This window comes from Megalobrama amblycephala, linkage group LG2 (genome assembly GCF_018812025.1).
Source record: "Megalobrama amblycephala isolate DHTTF-2021 linkage group LG2, ASM1881202v1, whole genome shotgun sequence".
Classification (NCBI taxonomy): domain Eukaryota; kingdom Metazoa; phylum Chordata; class Actinopteri; order Cypriniformes; family Xenocyprididae; genus Megalobrama; species Megalobrama amblycephala.
This window is the reverse complement of record NC_063045.1, coordinates 45636594-45657656: the sequence shown is the minus strand read 5'-3', so window position 1 is coordinate 45657656 and position 21063 is coordinate 45636594. Positions and strand designations below refer to the sequence as shown.

Here is a 21063-nt window from a genome sequence, read left to right as displayed (position 1 = left end):
GTTATGAAAGAAGAACACACAGATCAAACACAAAGTTTCTTTTGTGACCTAAAATAAAGGCCAACTAAAGAAAAGTCTGATTTGTAAAATAAATACTGAACTTTTTTTGTGTTTTTGGTCTACTATCCCATGATATCATGTTAGAGCACAACGTTATTAGCAGAATATGTTAATGAAAGGGGATCTGCACACTGCTGGTAGGCAGAGTTAATAAAATGATGCAAATTGCATTATAATTAACTCTAAAAAGTGGAGCATTATGCTTTTATGTAAACTGTACCTCAGGGATCTCACATAACAATGCACTCAGCTACAAGTATTTTAGATGGCATCTTAAATTGTAGTGTGTACAGGTGTTTAGTGGGGTCTAAAAGTGAGAGCACTGGAAAAAATGCTTGTTTAGCATTTTTCTCTTTTACATTATTAGAGCAACATTTTTTCATTTGAGTGAAAAATTAACATGAATTTCATAATGCCCTTTGCTACAGTGACAACTGACCTTTTATACAAAGGTTTAATACTAATACTTTTATCAGGCAAGGATGCATTAAAGTGACAGTAAAACATTCATAATGTTACAAATGATTTCTATTTAGAATAAATGCTGTTCTTTTGAACTTTCTATTCATCAAAGAATTATGGAAAAATAGTATCACAAAATATATTCACAATTTTAAAATATATTAAGCAGATTTAGAATTGTTTCTTGAGACCCAAGTCATCAAATTAGAATGATTTCTGAAGGATCATGTGACACTGAAGACTGGAGTAACGATGCTGAAGATTCAGCTTTGCATCACAGGAATAAATTACATTTTAAGATTTCTCAAAATGCACAGTGTTTGTGTTTCAGTAACTCACGGTAGGCGGGTCGGCAGGGGTCACTCCGTGTGCTGTCGGTCGAGTGGTTACTGGACACAGAGGAGACACTAGAGCTCCGAACAAACCCAAAGGCTGCCAGACGAGCCGGCGGGAGGCGCGAGTAACCAGGAGGACGGAGACCAGACTGAGCTGGCTTCGGCAGGAAGGATTTAGCAGCTAACCCAGTCGCCACCGGCTTTCTCTGATCTGAGGGTGAAAAAGACCATGATTAGTACTCAAACTAACTGGAAAAAACACCATTTGTAAAAAAAGAGTTCTAGGAAATAAAAACAACATACTGCTTTTTTCAGTCTAGTACATGTCACCATGGAGGTCAACTTTGCATGACATATTCTTTTTATAATGCTGTGACAAAATGAGGCATAGAGATGTTTTCTGTTGGTACATGATCACATGACTGTCGCAACTGAGAAACAGTTGCAGGAAAAGACATTCAGAAAACACAAGAAACACAAGAAAGTGAGTGTTGTGTCCTGAAATGAATTATTTCTAGGCAGACTGGCCTTAAAGATATTCACAGATAGAGAGGGAGACTGTGGTGTTTTATGGCCTCTCTCTGGTGAGAGGTAAAATTTTTTAAAAGCTTTAAAAGCTCCTGAAAGAATCATAAAGAGGTTGGCGGCTGTCTGACTTCTCTGACCACAGCATGACATGACATTCATCAACATATATACCACTGTAATATTCACATGGAGAAGAGCGATGAGTCACATTTCTCATCCACTGAGGGGGTTTAATTTAATACAAAACGTTTGCCAAAACATATAATCTTAGATGAAGACCCTATATTAGCTAAAAAAACTTTAATATAAAACTAAACAGAGAATTAATTTAATTAATGTATTAATTATGCACAATAAAAGTGTGTGTGAATGGTTTCGGGATGTACTTGCAATTTTTAAGCATAAAAAAGATTTATTTTATTTAAACCTAGCCATCACCCAACACATTTAAATTGTTCCATCCCTTATTTACTGTCAAACCAAAATTTATTCAGACACCTTGAACATTTCATTCATTATTACAGTTTATTCACTTTAGTTTGAAAAATGGTAATAAAATATGACAAGAACTGTGTCAGAAATCTTAATTATGTCAGATAACACTTAAGCAAAACATGGTCAGGTCAAAGTGTCTGAATAATTTTTGGTTCCAAATTTTTATCAATTTTACTGGTAGTCCACTGTTAGAAGAATTTTTGGGTAGAATGTGTCACAGTTTACTTTATTTTGCTATCCTCACTTACATAAATGAACTATAGTGTCCTGCACCCACTAGTAAAAATACATCAAAAATGTCTGAATAATTTTTGGTTTGATTGTATGTGAACACTTAAGCCACACTAAAATGTATATATACACTGTAAAAAAACAAAACAAAAAACAATCAAACAACAAAAAAACCCTGATAATTTTCTGGCAGCAGGGGCGTCAGAAAATGTCTGTTTAAAATCAGAAAAAAACATAGATAAACTGTAAAAAATCAGTAATATTTCATTAACTGATATAATGTTAATTTACAAACCCAATAAAGTACAAACATCTGTTTTGTGCCTTTGTAATATACACTGACAAACCACCAATATGATGGTGATGAGAAAGTCACATGATGAATCAAAGTTCATCACAAGCAGCTTTTCCACAAGTTGACTATACTAATATATAGAAGGTGCACACAGTGTCATTCACACAAACACTAAACACCATCTTGGTAACACACGACATTAAAAATGCAATAAACATTAATTTAACAACATTACACGTAACAAAACCCTAATGTACATAACTGATTAGAAAAAACTAAGAAGAAACAGTTATTTAAATGAAAATACATCAAATGTGAAGTATCACGCAGGGAATTCTGGGAACGTAAATGTGCGGTTTTCATTGTAAATTAAACAATGACTTGTTTTCTTTCACTTCCAAAAACAGTAAATTTAACAGTACTTTACTGTACTTTACTGTAAAATTACATTAAATGTGATCTATTACAGTCATACACCGTATATAGACCTTTTTAGTGCTGACATCACAATTACATCGCAGGGTTAGCTGGAGGCAAAACAAAGGGAAAACTGGAGGCGGCCAATACAAACCAGCTAGTTTATCAGCTATTAATATTTATAGTCGGCTACATAAGGAGATTAAAATGTCATCTTGATTTGTTGTTCATTTCCTTTTTTCTATTTTTACAGAAAAAAAATCTATAAAATATTAATCAACATTTTATGTAAAATCACACATTATTCTGTAAAAATACAGAAAATTTCCTCTTAAAAAACAGAAATTTGATGTAGCTAATACCAAAATACAAGCAATTCTATGTAAATTAATAGTGGAAATTTAAATTACAGCAAATATCTGTAAAACAACAGGTACTGGAAACTGGAAAATTCTTTAAAAAAAAAAAATACAGACCATTAAAATTACATTTATTGCTAATGTATACATTTGTACATTATATATATAAAGCACTAAGGACTGAAGAACTGAAAATTCAGCGTTGCCATCAAAGGAATAACTTACATTTTAAAATGTATTATTAAAATATAATTTAAAATTTAATACAATAAATTATATTAAAAAATATTACTGTTTTCACCTTACCTGTATGTATTTGAGGTTGGCTATTCTGTCTGTTTGCTCAACTTGGTGAGAATGTGTGGTTCTAATTGGAAAGCGTCTGGTGCTTAACAGGAGTTTATAGTCTCCAGCAGAAGCCCTTTCTTTTTTTAATTAGTCCAGGAGGCCAGTTGTTAAAAAGGTTCCTCTAAAAGCAGTTCTGCACAAATTATTACAATATCAGCGCTTAATAGCGGTAGAGTATTGTGTTTTCTTTACCCTATGTGCTTATTTTTACGCCAATAAAGATGAAAAAAGCTGTTTACATGCAATTAATAAGGATCATTTCTTTCACTCTGAGCTCTTTGCACTGGCCTTCACATCAGATGCCTCTTACTGCGGGCACCATGTGGACTGTCCTGTTGTCAAATAAAAAAAATATGATTTTGGGAAGCACAGGAAGAAGAGGGAAGTCGCGCAAAAATATGCACATGCAAAGAGCTACTGCGGGGTGAATTTAGGGACCCACTTCAAGGCTTGCTTTGAACTACCAGACTCCCCCCACCTGAGGTCATAATTTGGGGCAGGTGGAGAGAATGATCCCCTCCTGCTCTGGGAGATAAAGCACCTCGAGTTCCCTGTTCCCAAGACGCTGTGATTGGAGCAAAGCGTAGCGCATACTAAATGACAATCTACCATTTCTCATTTTGTCTGTCGTATTCTCAGACGTTTATTAGACTGCAGTGTCAGCAGTATGCTTCAGAGACGCATTCTTCACAAATGAAAACACACACACATACACACTTAAGCAAATACACACAACAAAGCACCTTCTCATCCATTCATCTCTAATCAAAGTTGCCCTGGCTTCATCGCTTCCCCCAACACCCCCCACCCCAACCTCGGGCCATCAAGGTCTTTAATGAAATTGCAGGCAGCTTCTGCTTCATGTGAGGGTCGTGATCATTAAAGATAAATGTGCTCCTGTTCTCTCTCTCTCTCTCTGATTTTTTTTGCACCATCAATCGTCTTTATTTCTTCCTGTTCCTACTTCCCCATATTTCCGGACTTGCCCAGATCATACACAGTAGTCATCCATCATAGCTTTGATTTTGCAATTTCAATTTATTTATTTTTTTCCCATACAAAGAAAGTAAATGGTGACCACAGCTGTTCCCATTCATTTTTACTGTATAGAAGAGAGAAGCTTGGAAATTCTGCTAAAAAGAAACTGATAGAATTTTCATTTTTTGATGAACTGTCCTTTTAACACTGGAGGGGAGTCATTTTCTCAAAGTGTTACGAATAAATAAAAAGGAAAAGGAGTGTGTGTGTATGTGTGTGTGTTCTTGTATACATGGTTTATGAGGACATGTGTATAATGACATGGGTATTACAACGTAAACATGGTGTGTCCTCGTAAACCAAATGGCTTAAAAAACATACAACATTTTTTTTTATTATTATTATTATTATTAAAAAAATGCAGACAGTTTTCTGTGATGGGTAGGTTTAGGGGTAGGGGTAGTGTAGGGGGATAGAATATACAGATTGTACAGTATAAAAACTATTACGTCTATGGAGAGTCCCCGTAAACCACATATACAAGTATATATGTGTGTGTGTGTGTGTGTGTGTAAGCAAATGAATAATTATGGACTGAAGCTCAAGAACTCCTTGATTTCTTACTGAATGTTAAAATGCATGAATACATTACTAGAGCTCTTTTAACAAGCCATCACTGGTTCAGTGATAAACCCTTAAGTATATTAATGAAGAATTAAATGCTAATAAATTGTACGTCATGTTAATAAAAACACAAAAAATACATTGCACGATGCAAAAAGAAGGTACTCTGCTGGTCTCCATAGACATTAAGCTCTGATTTTAGTGATTGGAATCTAAGGACGTAACAAAACCTAATAAGCAATCAATCAGAGATTATTTGCTATGGTACTTCAGTGCATTAGACAATTTCCAAGAAGATTTTAATCCTAGACAGAGTTTTTAAAGGAGCCTAGTGACCAGAATCAAATGTTTTCATTATTTTAGAGTGTGAATAAATTATGCTACATGAGATAACTACAGTGGGAAATAATTACCAACTTCAGAGCAATCAGACAAGTAATTTTGAAAGTCATATCAGAAGAGTGTAATACAAACTATTAGACAAGTAGTTTCTCTATAATAATAGTAATCTCTCATGAGGAGAACTTCTTCCTCTTGATTTCTTTTATATCATTTCAGGGGTCAAACTACCAGAGTAAAACTATGTACCACAAGCCTGTCTTGTATTGTGGCATCCTCACACCATAAAAATCATATAGTGTTTCAACTACAATTACAAATTGTGACCAGACATAGTTACAGATATTGGCAGGACTTAATTGTTTACTGCTTTGCACTTCAAAGCATCACAAACAGGGCCAAACAGCAAAAAATCGGCAACCGCATGCATTAATGGAGACTGTCAAGGGTTTGCAGTGAGATAACGGTATTCAGATAGACAGATGCCCTCTAGAAAAAACACGTAGGATGATGGCAGTGCTGGTAGTGGATTTAAGATGAAATAATTCATATCTTAACCTTGGCAGGCAAAGTTGTCGGAAATGAAGTGTGCTTTAGAAACGGTGGGGAATTTTTTAACTCAGACAGAACTCCCTCATGGCACAAGATGAATGTGAATTTTATTTATATTTAACCGAATGCCAGGAGGTAAAGTGTATTTTACACTGACTAGAGGCTGGGATGAGTTTATCTGTAACAATTACAAATGCATAGCTGACAGGGACGAGAAGACTTATGGTGTTCTCTTCCCTCTTTCTATTTAAATCTATTCATCTCAAAATACTCCAGAGTCACTTACGCCCTTAGGATGAAGCCTTGGTATTTCTTTCAGTTGAAAACAGTTTCTAAGACTGCTTTGGCACAGGTTTCTACTGAACTTGCACCAGTGTGGCATGTGAAGCATTCAATTTTACTAATGTAAATTGTATAAAAGCCAAGTCTTGACTCATTTTGCCATGCAAAGTGAACCATTGATCTTACCTTGTGGTTCCTGAGGGTTTTGAGTGGTCGGGTTTACTGCCTGCATTGGTTGACTAAGGGTCAATGGTGACTTTGGGTGGCTTGTTTGGACCATCCTGTTCTTCGCAGCTGCAGAGGGAGTCCTGTTTACAGCACCCACACCAAGCTGGGGTCTTAGGCCCCGTGGTGGACGAAAAAGACTCCCTGTATCCTGTGCTCCCATAGGGGGTCCGGAAGGGTCCTCAGCTCCAGCCACAGGAGATCCAAGGGTGACTGGAGATCTGCCCACCTAAACAAAAAACATTACCAAACATTGCAGCTGCAGGCAGTAAACTCTTCAGACTCATCTACTGAAGATAACAAGTGTTACATTTTGAAAAGTTTACTAAAATATTGACATTCCCTCCAAAAAACATTCAGGTAATAGTCTGTTAAATACTCTAAAGCATGCTATTTCATTAACAAAGCACTCTCGGTTTCACCAAACTAATCATGTAATACATTTGACATGTAATTAGATTTTCCAAGAAATGGATATAAAAGTATTCATTTAAAGAACAGCATATTGTTAATTGTCTAGTGCATTCCTTACAGCTGTAGATAGAGGCTTGTTAAGAGAACCATAGAAGCTGTCCGCTCGGCCAGCCATTTTTTGGGGCACGGTGTTGCTGGGTGACTTAATCCCAGACACCATGAGTCCAGGAGAGAAGAACCGAACCTTCTGCATCTCTTGTCGATACTTATCGTAGAGTAAATTTGAGGCACTCAGCACAGTGGCTTCTCTTTGTTCTCCTACCGCTGGTTTGGCCTGTGTGCTGCTGTATGTTGAGAGTCTTGTAGGTAAGGATGACACCTCATAAGTTCCCTCAAGAGACTGGGGTTTCACCTGCGGGGTCTTCCGAATGTACGTGATGATTTTGGGTCGGACACTTTTCGGTTTTGGCAGACACTTGCTTGGAGGGGAGGTCTCCATTGAAGCCTCCATTGTAGGAGGAGGTTTATGGATGCTTGTGTTGATAGTTGTTTTGACTGGGGCTCTTAAGCCCGAGCTGTACCCAGCATAACCCAACTGAGGAGCTCGAGAAGGTAAAGTCTTGATGGGTGAGGATGGTGGCTGTCTTTGAGGAGACCTTGTGGTCTTGGGGGATGGAGGTGTCGAAGGTCTAGTCGGACTGCTGTATGCCCGCCGACTGAAATGAGACTTCCTTTCTAGGCTGGAGGGACTTGCAGGACGATCTGCTGAGCTCTGCCTCTTCAAGAGTTGGGCTTCTCGTGTAAAGGTCTGGTTGGGAAGCATTTCTGATCCTGTGTTCTTACTGTTGACTTCTGTAGTTGGCAGCACTTGTTGATGGCTGTGACTTGTCTCAGCGGATTGGGATTGTTGCTGGTCTGTCTGGGTGTCCATGCTGGGATATCCTGAGGTAAGTCGTTTTTCAGTAGAAAGAGGGCGGACTAGTTGCCTACAAGAAGGTAGCACCCTCAACATACCTTTCTGCACCTCGGTTGACATCCTTTTTCTGCCATTCTGGTCTGCTTCCTTTTGGAATTTTTGCACTTTTACTGCTCCATTTGAAGGATACACCCCACTTTGAGTGATTAGCTTACTTCGGTCATATTGTGATTCCTGAGGCAGTGTAGTAGAGTTATGGTTTTGGTCCAAATCCCTGGAAAGCTCCCTGTTTCTCTCTGAGAGGATGTAGGACTCGGTAGTAGCTGGTTGCTGGTTCCTGCCTTTGTCTGAGGTAGACTTGGTGGACTGGGAAGAGAGAGGCTGTGTGCGGCCTGCACTGTCCAGGGCACTGGCTAAACTTCCACTGAGACTGGTCACTGCAGAAAGAGAAGATGAAAAAACGTTGCTTTCAGAACCACTTCGCGCTACTCTCAGGGTCCGGTTTGCCCCAGAGCGAGAGCTAGAGGTCCTGAGATCAAGGGGCTGTGAGTTCTCATTTGCATCTCCATCCACACTGTGGTTCTCATTGTGGTCTTTCCAAGGGGATCCAACAGTAGCGCAGACAGCTGTGGATGTCAACGTCCTGTCACAGACGTTCTTTTCTCCCTTTCTGCTTCTCTCACTCAACATGTCTACCTCTTCTTCTTCCACAATAAATGTTTCTAGCTCTTGACACTCAAGCAGTTCAAACTCTTCCAGCTCAGGGTCTTCACTCTGAGCATGCGTTCCCCAGATAATGATCCTCTCCTGGGCTTTAGAATGTGATACAAGAGGGGGTAGTGGGCTGCCATGCTCTCGGTTATCTGAATTAATTTTCTCTTTGGTTATTTGATTGGCATTGGCGTCTTCCTCAGTTTCTAGCAAAGGCTGCTTGTCGTCATTTTGTATTTCTCCTTGTTGGTTGTCTTCACCGGCTTGTATCTTTTCTTGCACATTCATGTTGTATCAGTCTGAGCTTCTCTCTCAAAAGCTCCACAGTAATCCTGGATCCATCAAAGGTCTTGTTCCCTCACTTGTCTTCACCTAGTCCTTCAAATTTTGCAGTTTGGATGGAGTGCAGAACCACAACCTCATCTCACATTTTTTCCATTTCTACTCCAAGATTGTATTTGTTTACTTCTCAACAGGGCAATGCACTTGATGAAATCATATCAGCTTTCAGGACCTTGAAATGCCTTGTTCATTCATCTGGTGCCAAACCTGCACAGAAAATAAGACATGAAATTGTGTAAACAGTGCAGAGCGTGCATCAGCACAAACCATGCCAGATGGGTTGGTTAATTTCTTTACAACATTTACTAGATTTTCCTTTATTCAGATGACGATTTAAATTATCAGCCTTTGGGGTAAAATTGCACACTCTAAATTTTGGTTAGTTTTACTGACTCAATTCTAAAGCAACACTTCATTCTTCCTTTTTTTCGAAGGTTGTTTTTCCTGACTACCAAATCTAAAGCAAAACATAATTCTTATTTTATTGAAGGAAAGAAACAAGATTTATAATGCTGTTGTATGGCTGTTTGTTGTTTCATTGCAGTTTTCAATGAATATAAAACAGCTTTAAGGCACACACCACTTCTGTAAACAGAGTAAAGTAAAAGATGTGCATTTCTACATTTACACCTTTTATTCACAAAGCAATGCATAAAACATACAGTATTTGACTCAACCATGTAAATGAAACTAGATACAAATGCTTGTGACAACAAAAAATATTATTGCATGTGTGGTTTTATTTTTAATAAGTCAGAATTAATGGTAATGGACTATTTGGATGGATTTTTCCTCTAATTTATTCACATATTTCATGGCATTCTCTATTAAAATTGCAATCTCAGTGCCCAGTTCAAAATGACAACAGAAAAACGTCTCAGGTTACATCTGTAACCCTGGTTCCCTGAATAGGGAGCGAGACGCTGCGTCGATACGCATTGGGATCACCTCTGCGTGATTACGTCTTGAAGCACTTGTGAAATTAACCCTCTGGAGTCTGAGGCTGATTTGGGGCCTGGAGAAGTTTTGACATGCTCTGACATTTGTGCTTTTTTCAGTTGTTCATAAACATATAAATGACAAAAGTGTCATTACACTGTATTCAGCACAAACTAGGCTACAATAATATGTGAGGAACATGTATGTACATGTTTGTGTTTTTGAAGGAATAATGTTTATGCGTGGTTACTGAAAAACAAAAAACTTAAGTCACTGAAATAAGGCCAAAATAAGTATATTAAATCTGTGTTCACAAGACTTTTGGATATTGGAGGTTGTAGACTAGAGTTTTTGCTTCAAAATTATGTAAAAATTATGCTGCCTACTCCTTCATATAAAACAATATATTGATTTAGTTTTTGTAAGACACTTTTTGCCAAGAAACACAGTATGCGTGGAGGCATGAATCACCACTGAATAATGGGCCATTCTCACCTGAGAAGACAAAAGAATTGGATAGTAATGAGCTGAAATGACTTGCATATTAATGAGGCATTTCAGTCAGGTAGGCTGTGAAAAAAACCTTCTGTGATGTCTCAAGCTCATCATGATATATGAAACATACAGAAAAATATTATTACAATATAAAGTAATGGTTTTATATTATACTTTAAAATATAATGTATTTCTGTGATGCAAAGAGTCTGAATATAGGCTTTTAGTTTAAAAGCATGCACATTTGGAGAAATATTGGATTCTCATATGCTTATGTCAATTTTCTATACAGAGAAGTTATATTTATTTAATATTCATTGTCATTACTATGAGCGCTGGTGTTTTCAATTCATCCTTGAAGTCGGAGGGCACTCTCTGTGCATTTTTAGTCCACAAATTCATCTAAAAGAAGAAGAGGCTATTCCATGAATGGAGTTTCCAATTCATACTGCAGCCGGAGGGCGCTAAAGAAACAAAAACTCATCTAAAATTCATCTGTAGAAGAAAACAGGAACTAACTGCATGTCTTCTAGAGCTCCCTAACCATGACTTTTACATCCAGATAAACACTTTTCAAGACAATAAATACACGATTGAGACGATGAATGCATGTATTGCCTCTGAATTTGCGTCTGAATAGCGCTGGCTCCGTGGGCGTGGCCGCATTAGCGGATAATGAGCTGAATCACAGACTTCTGACATGGCTCTCTTTTCATACAGATTACATAAACACAGAAGGTTTGTTTTCGATTTGACTTAAATGATTTAAAACCTGACATCTTAACGTTTTTGTAGACATAAGTTAAACTTTTCTGTGATTAGTATTCACTAAGTTACATTTCATTTTCTGAGAACTATCAGATTGGACTTCGTTCAGAGGGAGAGGAGAAATCACGCATCATGTTAGTTTTCTTTATTTTACAAAAAGCACAACATTGTGTTTTTACTCTGAGTGTATACAAATAAAAGAAGATATTCTATAGTTTCAATTGATATATTATTTATGTCTCTATGACAAAAAATGACGGAGTATTTTAAGTCTGTTTTGCTGCAATGTGAAAAAAAACCTGCAAAACGCGCGTTTTCAGACCTCAGAGTGTTAAACCAATGGAATGACGGAACGTCAGAGGCGGGTGACATCACGGACCAGGAAACTATAAAGCATACAGAGAACAAAGAAAGCCAGCTTCTGATTGGCTGAAGCAAGACGCTCACAGGCATGCAGGGAGTATGGCAAGGCGATGCAGCGTCTCGTTCCCTATTCAGGGAACCAGGATTACAGACGTAACTCGAGACATTCCCTTTCATGGGAACATTGACACTGCGTCGATACTCATTGGGAACCCTATCCCAACTACGCCATATTACCTAGTGCCTGTCTGTTATCTTAAGACGAGAGCACAGCAGACCCCGGAGTGGAGCCCAAGTCGAGGTTATAAAACCTGATAAGTGTATGCTGAGAGGACCACCCAGCCGCATCACATATCTCATGGAGGGGGACCGACGAGATCAAAGCCTTTGAGGCAGCCATACCCCTGGTAGAATGAGCCAAAGGAGAAGGCTGTCTGGAGGACTCATAAGCAAGTGAGATAGCCTCGACCACCCACTTGCTCATTCTCTGCTTAGACGCAGGGCCTCCTTTCTTAGGAGACCCGTAACAGACGAAGAGTTGTTCAGATTTATGCCACAGGGCAGCTCTGTGGACATAAGTGTCTAGCGCCCTGACCGGGCAAAGCAGATTAAGTCTTTCCTGATCTGGACCAGGCCAAAAGACCTGCAGTACAATTGGCCCTGGGACGTTGGTGAGGACCTTAAGTACATAACGAGGTCTAGAATGAAGAAAAGCCTTGACCATACCAGGTGCAAATTCCAAACATGAGGGAGCACCCAGGCTGGAGTTCTTGGCCTCAGCCTCTGAGTACCACGAAGAAAGCGTATGACCAGGGGGTCTCTTCCCACAGAAGAGTCCCCCAAAGGAGCATGATAGGTGGAAATAGCGGCTATATAGACCTTCAAGGTAGAAGGAGATAGACCATCCGAGAATTTTTCTTGGAGAAACTGCAATACTAGACTGACAGAAGAATGGACAGGGTTCAACTGACGTTGTCCACACCAGGTAGAAAACAACTTCCATTTATATGCATACAGCTTTCTTGTGGAGGGAGCTCTGGAGTGGAGAATGGTCTCCACAACTCCGGGCGGGGGACAGAAGGTCCTGTCTGAAGGGAATCTCCATAGGAGAGCCGTCGAGAAGAGACACCAGGTCTGTGAACCAAACTCGGGTCGGCCAGAACAGGGCTATCAATATGAGACCGACCCTGTCCCGGCGAACCCTCTCCAGAACTCCTGGTAGCAGAGTAATCGGGGGAAATACTTACAGAGGTAGCCTTGGCCAAGTCTGTATCATGGCATCCAAACCCACAGGGGCTGGATGAGTCAGAGAAAACCACAATGGGCAGTGAGATGTTTCTTTCGAAGCAAATAGGTCGACTTCTGCTCAACCAAAGTTTTTCCATATGAGCTCCACCACCTCAGGGTGGAGTCTCCATTCCCCGGGCCTCGGCCCCTGCCTCTACAGGATGTCTGCCCCCACATTTTGATGCCCCGGGATGTAAGCTGCTCTCAGGGAGAGGAGCTTCCCCTCCGATGGGCCAAATTGCACAACTGGCGAGACCTCAGTCCCCCTTGGTGGTTGATATAGGAAACCACTGACATGTTGTCCGTGTGGACCAATCTACACGCTTAATCTACGCACTTAATCTACGCACTGCCTCGGCAAACGCGAGATCCGAGCCATATATTCTTTATTGCAGACTTAATCTACGCGCTGCCATGGCAAACGCAAGATCCGAGCCTTGGATTAGACTTTTATTCTCTCGAGAATAAAGCCAACAGGAGTGGAGCTAAAAACTCCCGCTAGTGCATGCTTCTCTTTACACTTCGGGACATTTTTATGAATGAACAATGTCAGCCCCATGTGAGCTGATGTGCATGCTCCACTCCCAGCAAACAACACATAAATCGTGTGTATTCCCACTCGCTTTGTAGTGTAGCACAGGGAGGAACACGATTCAAACTGCTGTTCACTATATCTTCAATATTTGTAAGTTTTCAAAATCAGAAAGATATTTGATTTAATTTCTTAAAATTAAATGGAGCAAATAAACAATCAGACAAGTATTTCACGGTCTGAATGTTTCAAATATACACAAAAATAATCACGGCTTTCAAACACAACTGGTTTGTTTTTGATGTTAGAATAATAGACGTGTGATTTTGAATGCTGACATGATATGCGTGTGAGGTGGCGAGTCCTCAGATCGATATCACAATATCCACCTCCTCAGAGCTGGACATTTGAAGTACCAGTGCCTCAACCCGGGGGGAAGAAACCGCAGAGCGTGCTTCCACCTGGGAAAAGGCAATGGACCTGGCAGGTAAGGGCAGAAAAAAGGTGGTGCCCGTCTCTAACCCCTCTGTCAGATTCATCTGTGAACCCCATGAACTGAGCCGCCGCTCTGCCTCGGCAGAAGTGGGACCCGACCACAAGGAACGCGAGCCGCAGCGCCCTCCTCAAAGAGCGCACAGCGGGAGCGGAGAGGTTTTATATTAAACTTATCACAATGCTCGCAAGCCACCCCCTCGAGGGCTGCCTGGGCATGCTCCGCTCCCATACAAACAACACAGAGCGCTTGTGTATCCCCACCCGTGAAGTAACGAGGGTAGGGAGAAGCACGCGGTCTGAACTGCTATTTGCTTGCCATTATAGTGTCTTTTATATACATATATATATATATATATATATATATATATATACACACATATATATATATTAGAGCCCGACCGATATGGATTTTTGGGGGCCGATGCCAATGCCGATATTAACTCGAAAAGAGCCGATTTATAAGCCGATATTTTAATTTTGAAAATAAACTGGATATTAGACCCATTTCCTATAAACTACACTTACACAACATTCAATAGCAAAATATCTGCCTGTTCTATGTATGTGGGCTGTATAAACCATTTTCCAGAAGGGATTATGTTAAAAAAAAAGCCTTAGATTACAGTCTCAATGACTAAACAATTGCACATCAAAAGTATATATTTTTTAATGATCAAAAAACAGTCTGGTTTTAAACATTTAACAGTTTTACTTACTTCCAGTTGAAGCTGGTTTTAACAGTCTGTGTGTGTACTGTAAATAAATTATAATACTAAAGTTAAAGTAAAAGAGCTATACCAAACAAATTCAATATTCCACAAAACCATGTCAATGAATTGAAAATAAAATTAAAATAAGTTAAATGTATAGCTACATATAAAATAAATAAATAATAAAATATAAAATAAATAAATAATACCAAAATATAATTTAAACAATGTAGAATGTTCTCAATATATATACAACAAACACCGCAGATATATTTAGAATAAGTTAAACACTAACGTTATAGTTTGACCTCTTATTAACGTTCGCGCTCTTCCACTGATAAACATGGTAACGTTATTAGCTTTGTGGCTAATCTAATATAGCAATGCATTAGCGGCTGTAAGTGATGTTACAGAATATTTAGAAGTGATAATGATAGGACCGTTAGCTAGAACTACCACACTGTTTTTATATACAGTGTATGAACTAAATCTACAATCATTTCACATGACGAACGACAGACTCACTGTCAAAAGAGTACATCTCCGTGGCTCGGCTGATAGCTTTTTTCTGTAGTGGATTTCTGGCGCTGTTGTCAACTGGGGAGTTGCAGAGCTCCCTCTGGTGGGCAAACTATGCAACACTCATAACATGAGTGAAGCATGAGACTCTGTTTCTCATGTTTCATCGCCGTTATAAACGCCGATGCCGATTTAAATGCAATTAGCTCATATCGGCCGATAATATCGGCCGGCCGATATATCGGTCGGGCTCTAATATATATATATATATATATATATATGGTGTAACACTGATACTCTTGTCCTCAAACAAAAGAGATTGTTTCTGTATGTGTAATTGACAGACAACACCAAATAAGACACACGATAACACAGAGCGCTTGCTGAAGACACAGAAGCTGGTGTTCTTTGTTCTCAGGATGCTTTATAGTTTCCTGGTCTGTGACGTCACCCACCTCTGAGGTTCCGTCACGTCATTGGTTCTTCACAAGTGATTTCACAAGTGCTTCAAGACGTAATCACGCAGAGGTGATCCCAATGCATATCGACGCAGCGTCTATGTTCCCATGGAAGGGAACAAATTTTTCAGTTGTATTCACTAGGCTACAAGCAGTCTTTTATATTAATGATGAATAAATGCCTCCATCATACCACTATAAGCATATTCTATGGGTAGAAACCAAAAATAAAGCATTGTAATGTTTCCTACACCTAATTTGTTTCTCTTTAAAGAACCACAAATTGACAAGCCACTGTAATAAATAGGAAGTCTATTGACACAAAGCAGTAAAATGTTTGGCTCACTCCTTCAATGGCAGATGGCAGTTCCTCCTTTTCTCTAGTAATTAAATTTTCAAATCTCTACTGCAGAGAATTATGTATGGCCAAATCAGGAAGCCAATTTGAATAAATGAAGAGTGATGTGCTGCTGAAAAAAAAAAAAAAAAAAAAGATGAGCTGTTGGTCTCTTACTGTGCAAGTTTACACAACAAAAAAAACAAAAAAAGACAATTAGTGAGAGTGTGAAACGGATTGTAATTAACAACAGTGCTCACATGGGACAAAACAACAACAACAACAAAAAAATGTTGCAGTCAGTTGGGGGTAGAAATGATGAAAATACACCATTAGTCAAAGGTGAGTTTTTTTTTGCATCTCTATAAAACATTGACACAACAGCTGTTTGCCTATAATTATGATTTGGACATGGAAACAGAAAGCCAATGCTGTTTCATATGTAGATATGGTCCAAACCAGAAAAAAGGAACAAAGCAAGGTCAGTTTGACATTTTCCCAATAGGGAAAAGGGGGTTGGGTTGCTCCATGTGCTGACTAGGTAGAGTGGGTGGGTGGTCTGTGAGCTAGGTGGGCTATAATCAATCACAACATAGATTTTTAGGAAGAGAGAGGTTGCTTTTTTTATACAAGACCTGCTTCAAGCATTGACTATGATTTTTGCTTCCACAGACTTGAGTAATTTATGCTGGAATAACAGGAAGAAGTGACCACTAAATCACTTCAAGCATCAAGTGTATGATACAAATGAAAATGCTTGTGCAGCCAGGAAATCAGAGAGGCGGTCTATCGAGAAGAGACAGCCCATACAATCCATATCACAGCCAGTTAAATGGGCAACAATCCGAGAACAAGCATATTGATGTTGCGGCACCAGACTGTCACATAGTTCCACCCACAACACTGCAGGCTGATCAAGTGCTAAAATCACCCACCCACATACCCACAGGCAAATTAAGACTGATATCAAGGTACATTGCATAGAGTGAATCTCATAATTGTATAAACATATATAAATACAAGCAGTATTGACAAAATGTATCAACGGGGCGCTAATCTGAAACCCCAGGGCGCACAATCAAGCTTTATCAGTGAGATATGTTATGGCTTGCATGATGACAGTGTGATCAACTGCCTTTGCTGTAATGATGTATTCAGTTCTTCTACTGCATATACTGGAATTTTAGGAAGTAAGTAGCAAGTATTAACTACATGTACTTTCTCAACATCTTGCACAGCATGCATGACCACTGCACTTTCAAAACGGCATCTCTATACCCTAGGATTGTTTTTAGTCCACTGCGTTGCATCTCATTTTTAAAAGCAAAAACATATTCTGTTTATTACAGTTGAAAGCCCTCAATTAGCTTTTATATAGCCAGCTTATTATTAGACAGACGGACATGGTTGGTTGGATGGATGGATTGATGGATGGATGGATAGCCTAAGATTGCCTTCCACTGACACACTGACTCTAAAGATGACAATACACGGGGCAACTTTTTGAGCAATGTTGCTGGGCAATGTTGCCAAGCGATGTTGCTTGGGCTTTTTCCCATTGAGAATGGGCAACACATTTCTATCTGGATACTTCAGATGGAAATCTGTTGCCCATTCTCAATGGGAAAGTGCCCAAGAAACATCACTTGGCAACATTGCTCAAAACGTTGCCCCATGTATCATCACCTTAAAGCAGGGCCTGATCAAGAGGGACAGGAAGGAGAACTCTGTCCTGAGACCATGTTGTACTTAAACACACTCTGCCTTCAAGCTGATAACAAACTCCCAAGACCTGCTTTCACTAGCTCTTACAAAACATTCAAGCAGTTCATGCTGAGCTAACCTGCTGTTTTTCTACAGGTGTGAGAGTTTCCTGAAACACAAATAGGACATGTTCCTGGATCAAGATCCTTGGTTGCTCCTGGAAGTGCATTCCAGTTATTAGTATCAGTAATGTGACTTCCACCTGCTGACAGTCTGTATGGTCAGGTCAGATAGTGTTGTTGAAATTGGTAAGTACAGCATTTTTGATCTATAGGTATGTGAAGAGTGTAACTTCGAGCTGCACAAATAAATCACATCAAATGTACAGCATAATGTAACTTAAGTACTGTATACAATATGTTAGCTGACTAGATAAGCTTCTTAACCAAGTGAACCTTGTTCAATATCTATTAATATCATTTTTTACATGGTACTATTGTACACTAGCATGATGGAAATAACATGGTATTCTTTAAAGTATCTTGGAGTATCATTCAAATACTCTGAATACAGTAACATATATAAAAGTACTGTCACATTACTGCAGCATCTGATATAATCACCGTACCATGACACAGTCCTTAAATTGTAAGGTTGTGCATGACTAAATCAATGCTTTCATGGTGTTAAAAACACGTCCAATTGCACACAAGTGAAATGTGTCTTTACATGTAGCTCTATAAATGTAGATATGTTCTAAGCTCTTTCAAAAGTAACGCAACAGAGATTCTCAAATCTAAAAGAAGGGAATCGTCTAATTTTGGGGAACTGAATTCACCCCATTGCGAGGTGTACACCCCCCATTCAGCCATGATGAAAGAACACAGTAACAGTGAATGACAGCCCGGGTCTATGCTTAACCTTTGAAGAGTGGTGAGTATCAGTGTTCTTTGTAGAGGGTAAAAACACACCAGCACAACCGTAATGACATATTTACCCTCTGGTTTTCACATCCTGCACCTTTCTACAGCTCTTCCTTTTAATCTCTAACATTTTTGTACCTTGCAGAGAGATACACAAGGTAAGAGGAAGAATGTGTGTTGATATCTGTTCACTGACACCAACAATGGTGTCTTTTGCTGAAGATTGTGAGAAATAATTTGGCAGGCATGTAAATTTTACATTTTATTATTTTACACTTAAATTCTTTGGGCCCTATTATACACCCAGCGCAATGCGGCGCTAGTTTCAGCCCGATGCAGTTATCATTTTCACATCCTGCTCCACATTGTTTAAATAGCAAATGCATTTGCACCCATTTGTGCGCCCATGGGCGTGCTGGTTTGAAAACGAGGTATGTTCAGGCGCATTGTTGGCGCGTTGCTATTTTGAGGCAACTTAAAAAGACTACGCCATTGACCAACTGAAACCTGGTCTAAAGACAATGGCGCGGCGCAATATTTTTTTTTGTTATTTAAAGAGCACTTTAGTAATATGCGCCTATAGGCAGGTGCACAATGCACGTACACTGTGCTTATTACACATACAGGGACGCGCAGCAGGACACAAACATGCCAAATATTAAAAGTATTACAATGTAAAAGATTATTATTGTGTGCAAGATAAAAATTCTTTGGTGGAATCTGGCTTGTCCCATAGTTGGTCTGCTCTTATGCTTTACTTTGTGCACGAGCAGATCCGTTTCCTCGCTAGAGAAGCGTTCAGTTTATCTGCTTGCAAATTCCACCATGGTGCAAGCGCAACTGGCTTTTAAAGGGAATGGGAGATGCGTCTCTGATTGGTTTATTGTACATTACGGCCAAAACACACCCATTACTCATTAAGAGAATAGGGACAAACCTTTTAGACCATGCACCGGGCGGGCCGACCATTTTTCCCATTGTTAAACTAGCAAAAGTGGACATGCCTTGCGCCGTGCGCTTTAGACCATGCACTTAGATTGTTAAAATAGGGCCCTTTGTTTTTCTACCCCTACATTGTTCACCCAAAATAATAATAATAAAAATAAAAAAATCACCTTTTTTAATGAATGAAAAATGATATATTACATAATAATAACATTAATTACACATTTATACCTGATGTATACAACAATCCAATACTAATAGCGAGTGTAAACATGGCCTATTGATAAATGAAGAACACTAATTAACACTTTCCAGTTCAAGTAATTAAGTAAAAAATTAACATCACAGCAGGAAAATCTGTTGTATAGCAAATCTGGCATGGTCTCTCTATGTTAACTCACATGGTTTTCGTGTATTTACGTATCTCTGCTGTGGTTAACTGAAGTGACAGCTGGGCAAGGAAGGTTCAGACAGACAGACAGGTTTGCTATGTGCTTCAGCCAGGTCTCGAGGCTTGGCCTGGCCATCGGATGCTTCTCAAGCCCCCTTTGGAGTTAATTAACCTTGGCCTAAAGATAGAGCACAGAAGACTTCACAACTTCAGCATGAGCCAAAGAGTCTGTTTTCCACTTTAGTCCTGTCAACACATTCATTTAGCAGTCTATTTCCTCAAATATGGTAAATTTAAATCTAGGTCATTTAGCTCAATGCCTGAAGTAGAAAACATGCCCCCTTATTCCTACAGAATATATTAACTAAAACTAGTATAATTTACTGTAATTGATAAGCTAAAATAAAATATAAATATAAGATAAAAACTTAAATTTAATTAGAAATGTTCATGTAATATAATTAGGAAAACTAAATAATAAAAAAGACAAAAACAACAAAATTACAAAAAATGTAAACTAAAATTAAAATGAAAACTGAAAATGTAAAAATAAAAGCTAAATCAATAAAACACGCACAAATAAATACATATATAAATAAATAAATGTGTAAATAAATGTAAAGTATTACGCACATATCAAAATAAATATAGATAAAATAAAAGCATAGAGATGGAAATAAATGTGGAAATAAATTCATAAAAACATGGAAAAAATAAATACAATAATTCATAAATAACTATAAATATAAATACTTATACTTAAATATAAATAAATATAAATACAGATATAAGCATAAATATTCTCATTGAATATTCTATTCATGAATAACTTATGTCTTATCGAATATTCTATTCAATTAATTTCTATATATTTATTTAATTTATAATTTAATTAATGTTGTTAACACTAGCAGACTCAGTCCTCTATAGCAAGCTTGCACTAATGTATTTATTTATTTTCAGAAAAAATAAATGAATGCACCATGAGGAAAAGCATCCTCATTGCTGTGTTTGACTCGATGTGCTCTGTAAGCAGAAAAATCTGCACCAAAAAGCACCACAAGGCTCTTCAGAGCAGCCAGACGAGGCAGGAACAGATGCCTGAGTCAGGGTGAGCGTGCCAGCCAATCTTGAAAAGAGGGTTTATCAAGTGTGTAACTGGGGCACGGTGGAGTGTGGCAGGACGTGGCACCAGCTCTCCCGTTCAATGTTTAACTCCTAATAATAACAGAAAATGAATAGTAAGCACCCTCAATTTACTCAATCAAGACAATGAGCTCAAGT

General features: G+C 38.7%; 1 protein-coding gene across 2 annotated transcripts in view; it reads right to left on the bottom strand.

The window, feature by feature from the left end:
• mtus2a (microtubule associated tumor suppressor candidate 2a) overlaps window positions 1-21063 on the bottom strand; it is an 80231-nt gene that overhangs the window by 34468 nt on the left and 24700 nt on the right. For both annotated transcript variants that reach the window (XM_048178736.1, XM_048178743.1), the window contains exons 2-4: window positions 7063-9120; window positions 6492-6759; window positions 862-1068 (exon numbers count right to left, since the gene is read on the bottom strand). In XM_048178736.1, the coding sequence (XP_048034693.1) occupies window positions 862-1068; window positions 6492-6759; window positions 7063-8859 (2272 nt within the window). In that variant the 5' untranslated portion in view covers window positions 8860-9120. The remainder of the gene's footprint in view (window positions 1-861; window positions 1069-6491; window positions 6760-7062; window positions 9121-21063) is intronic.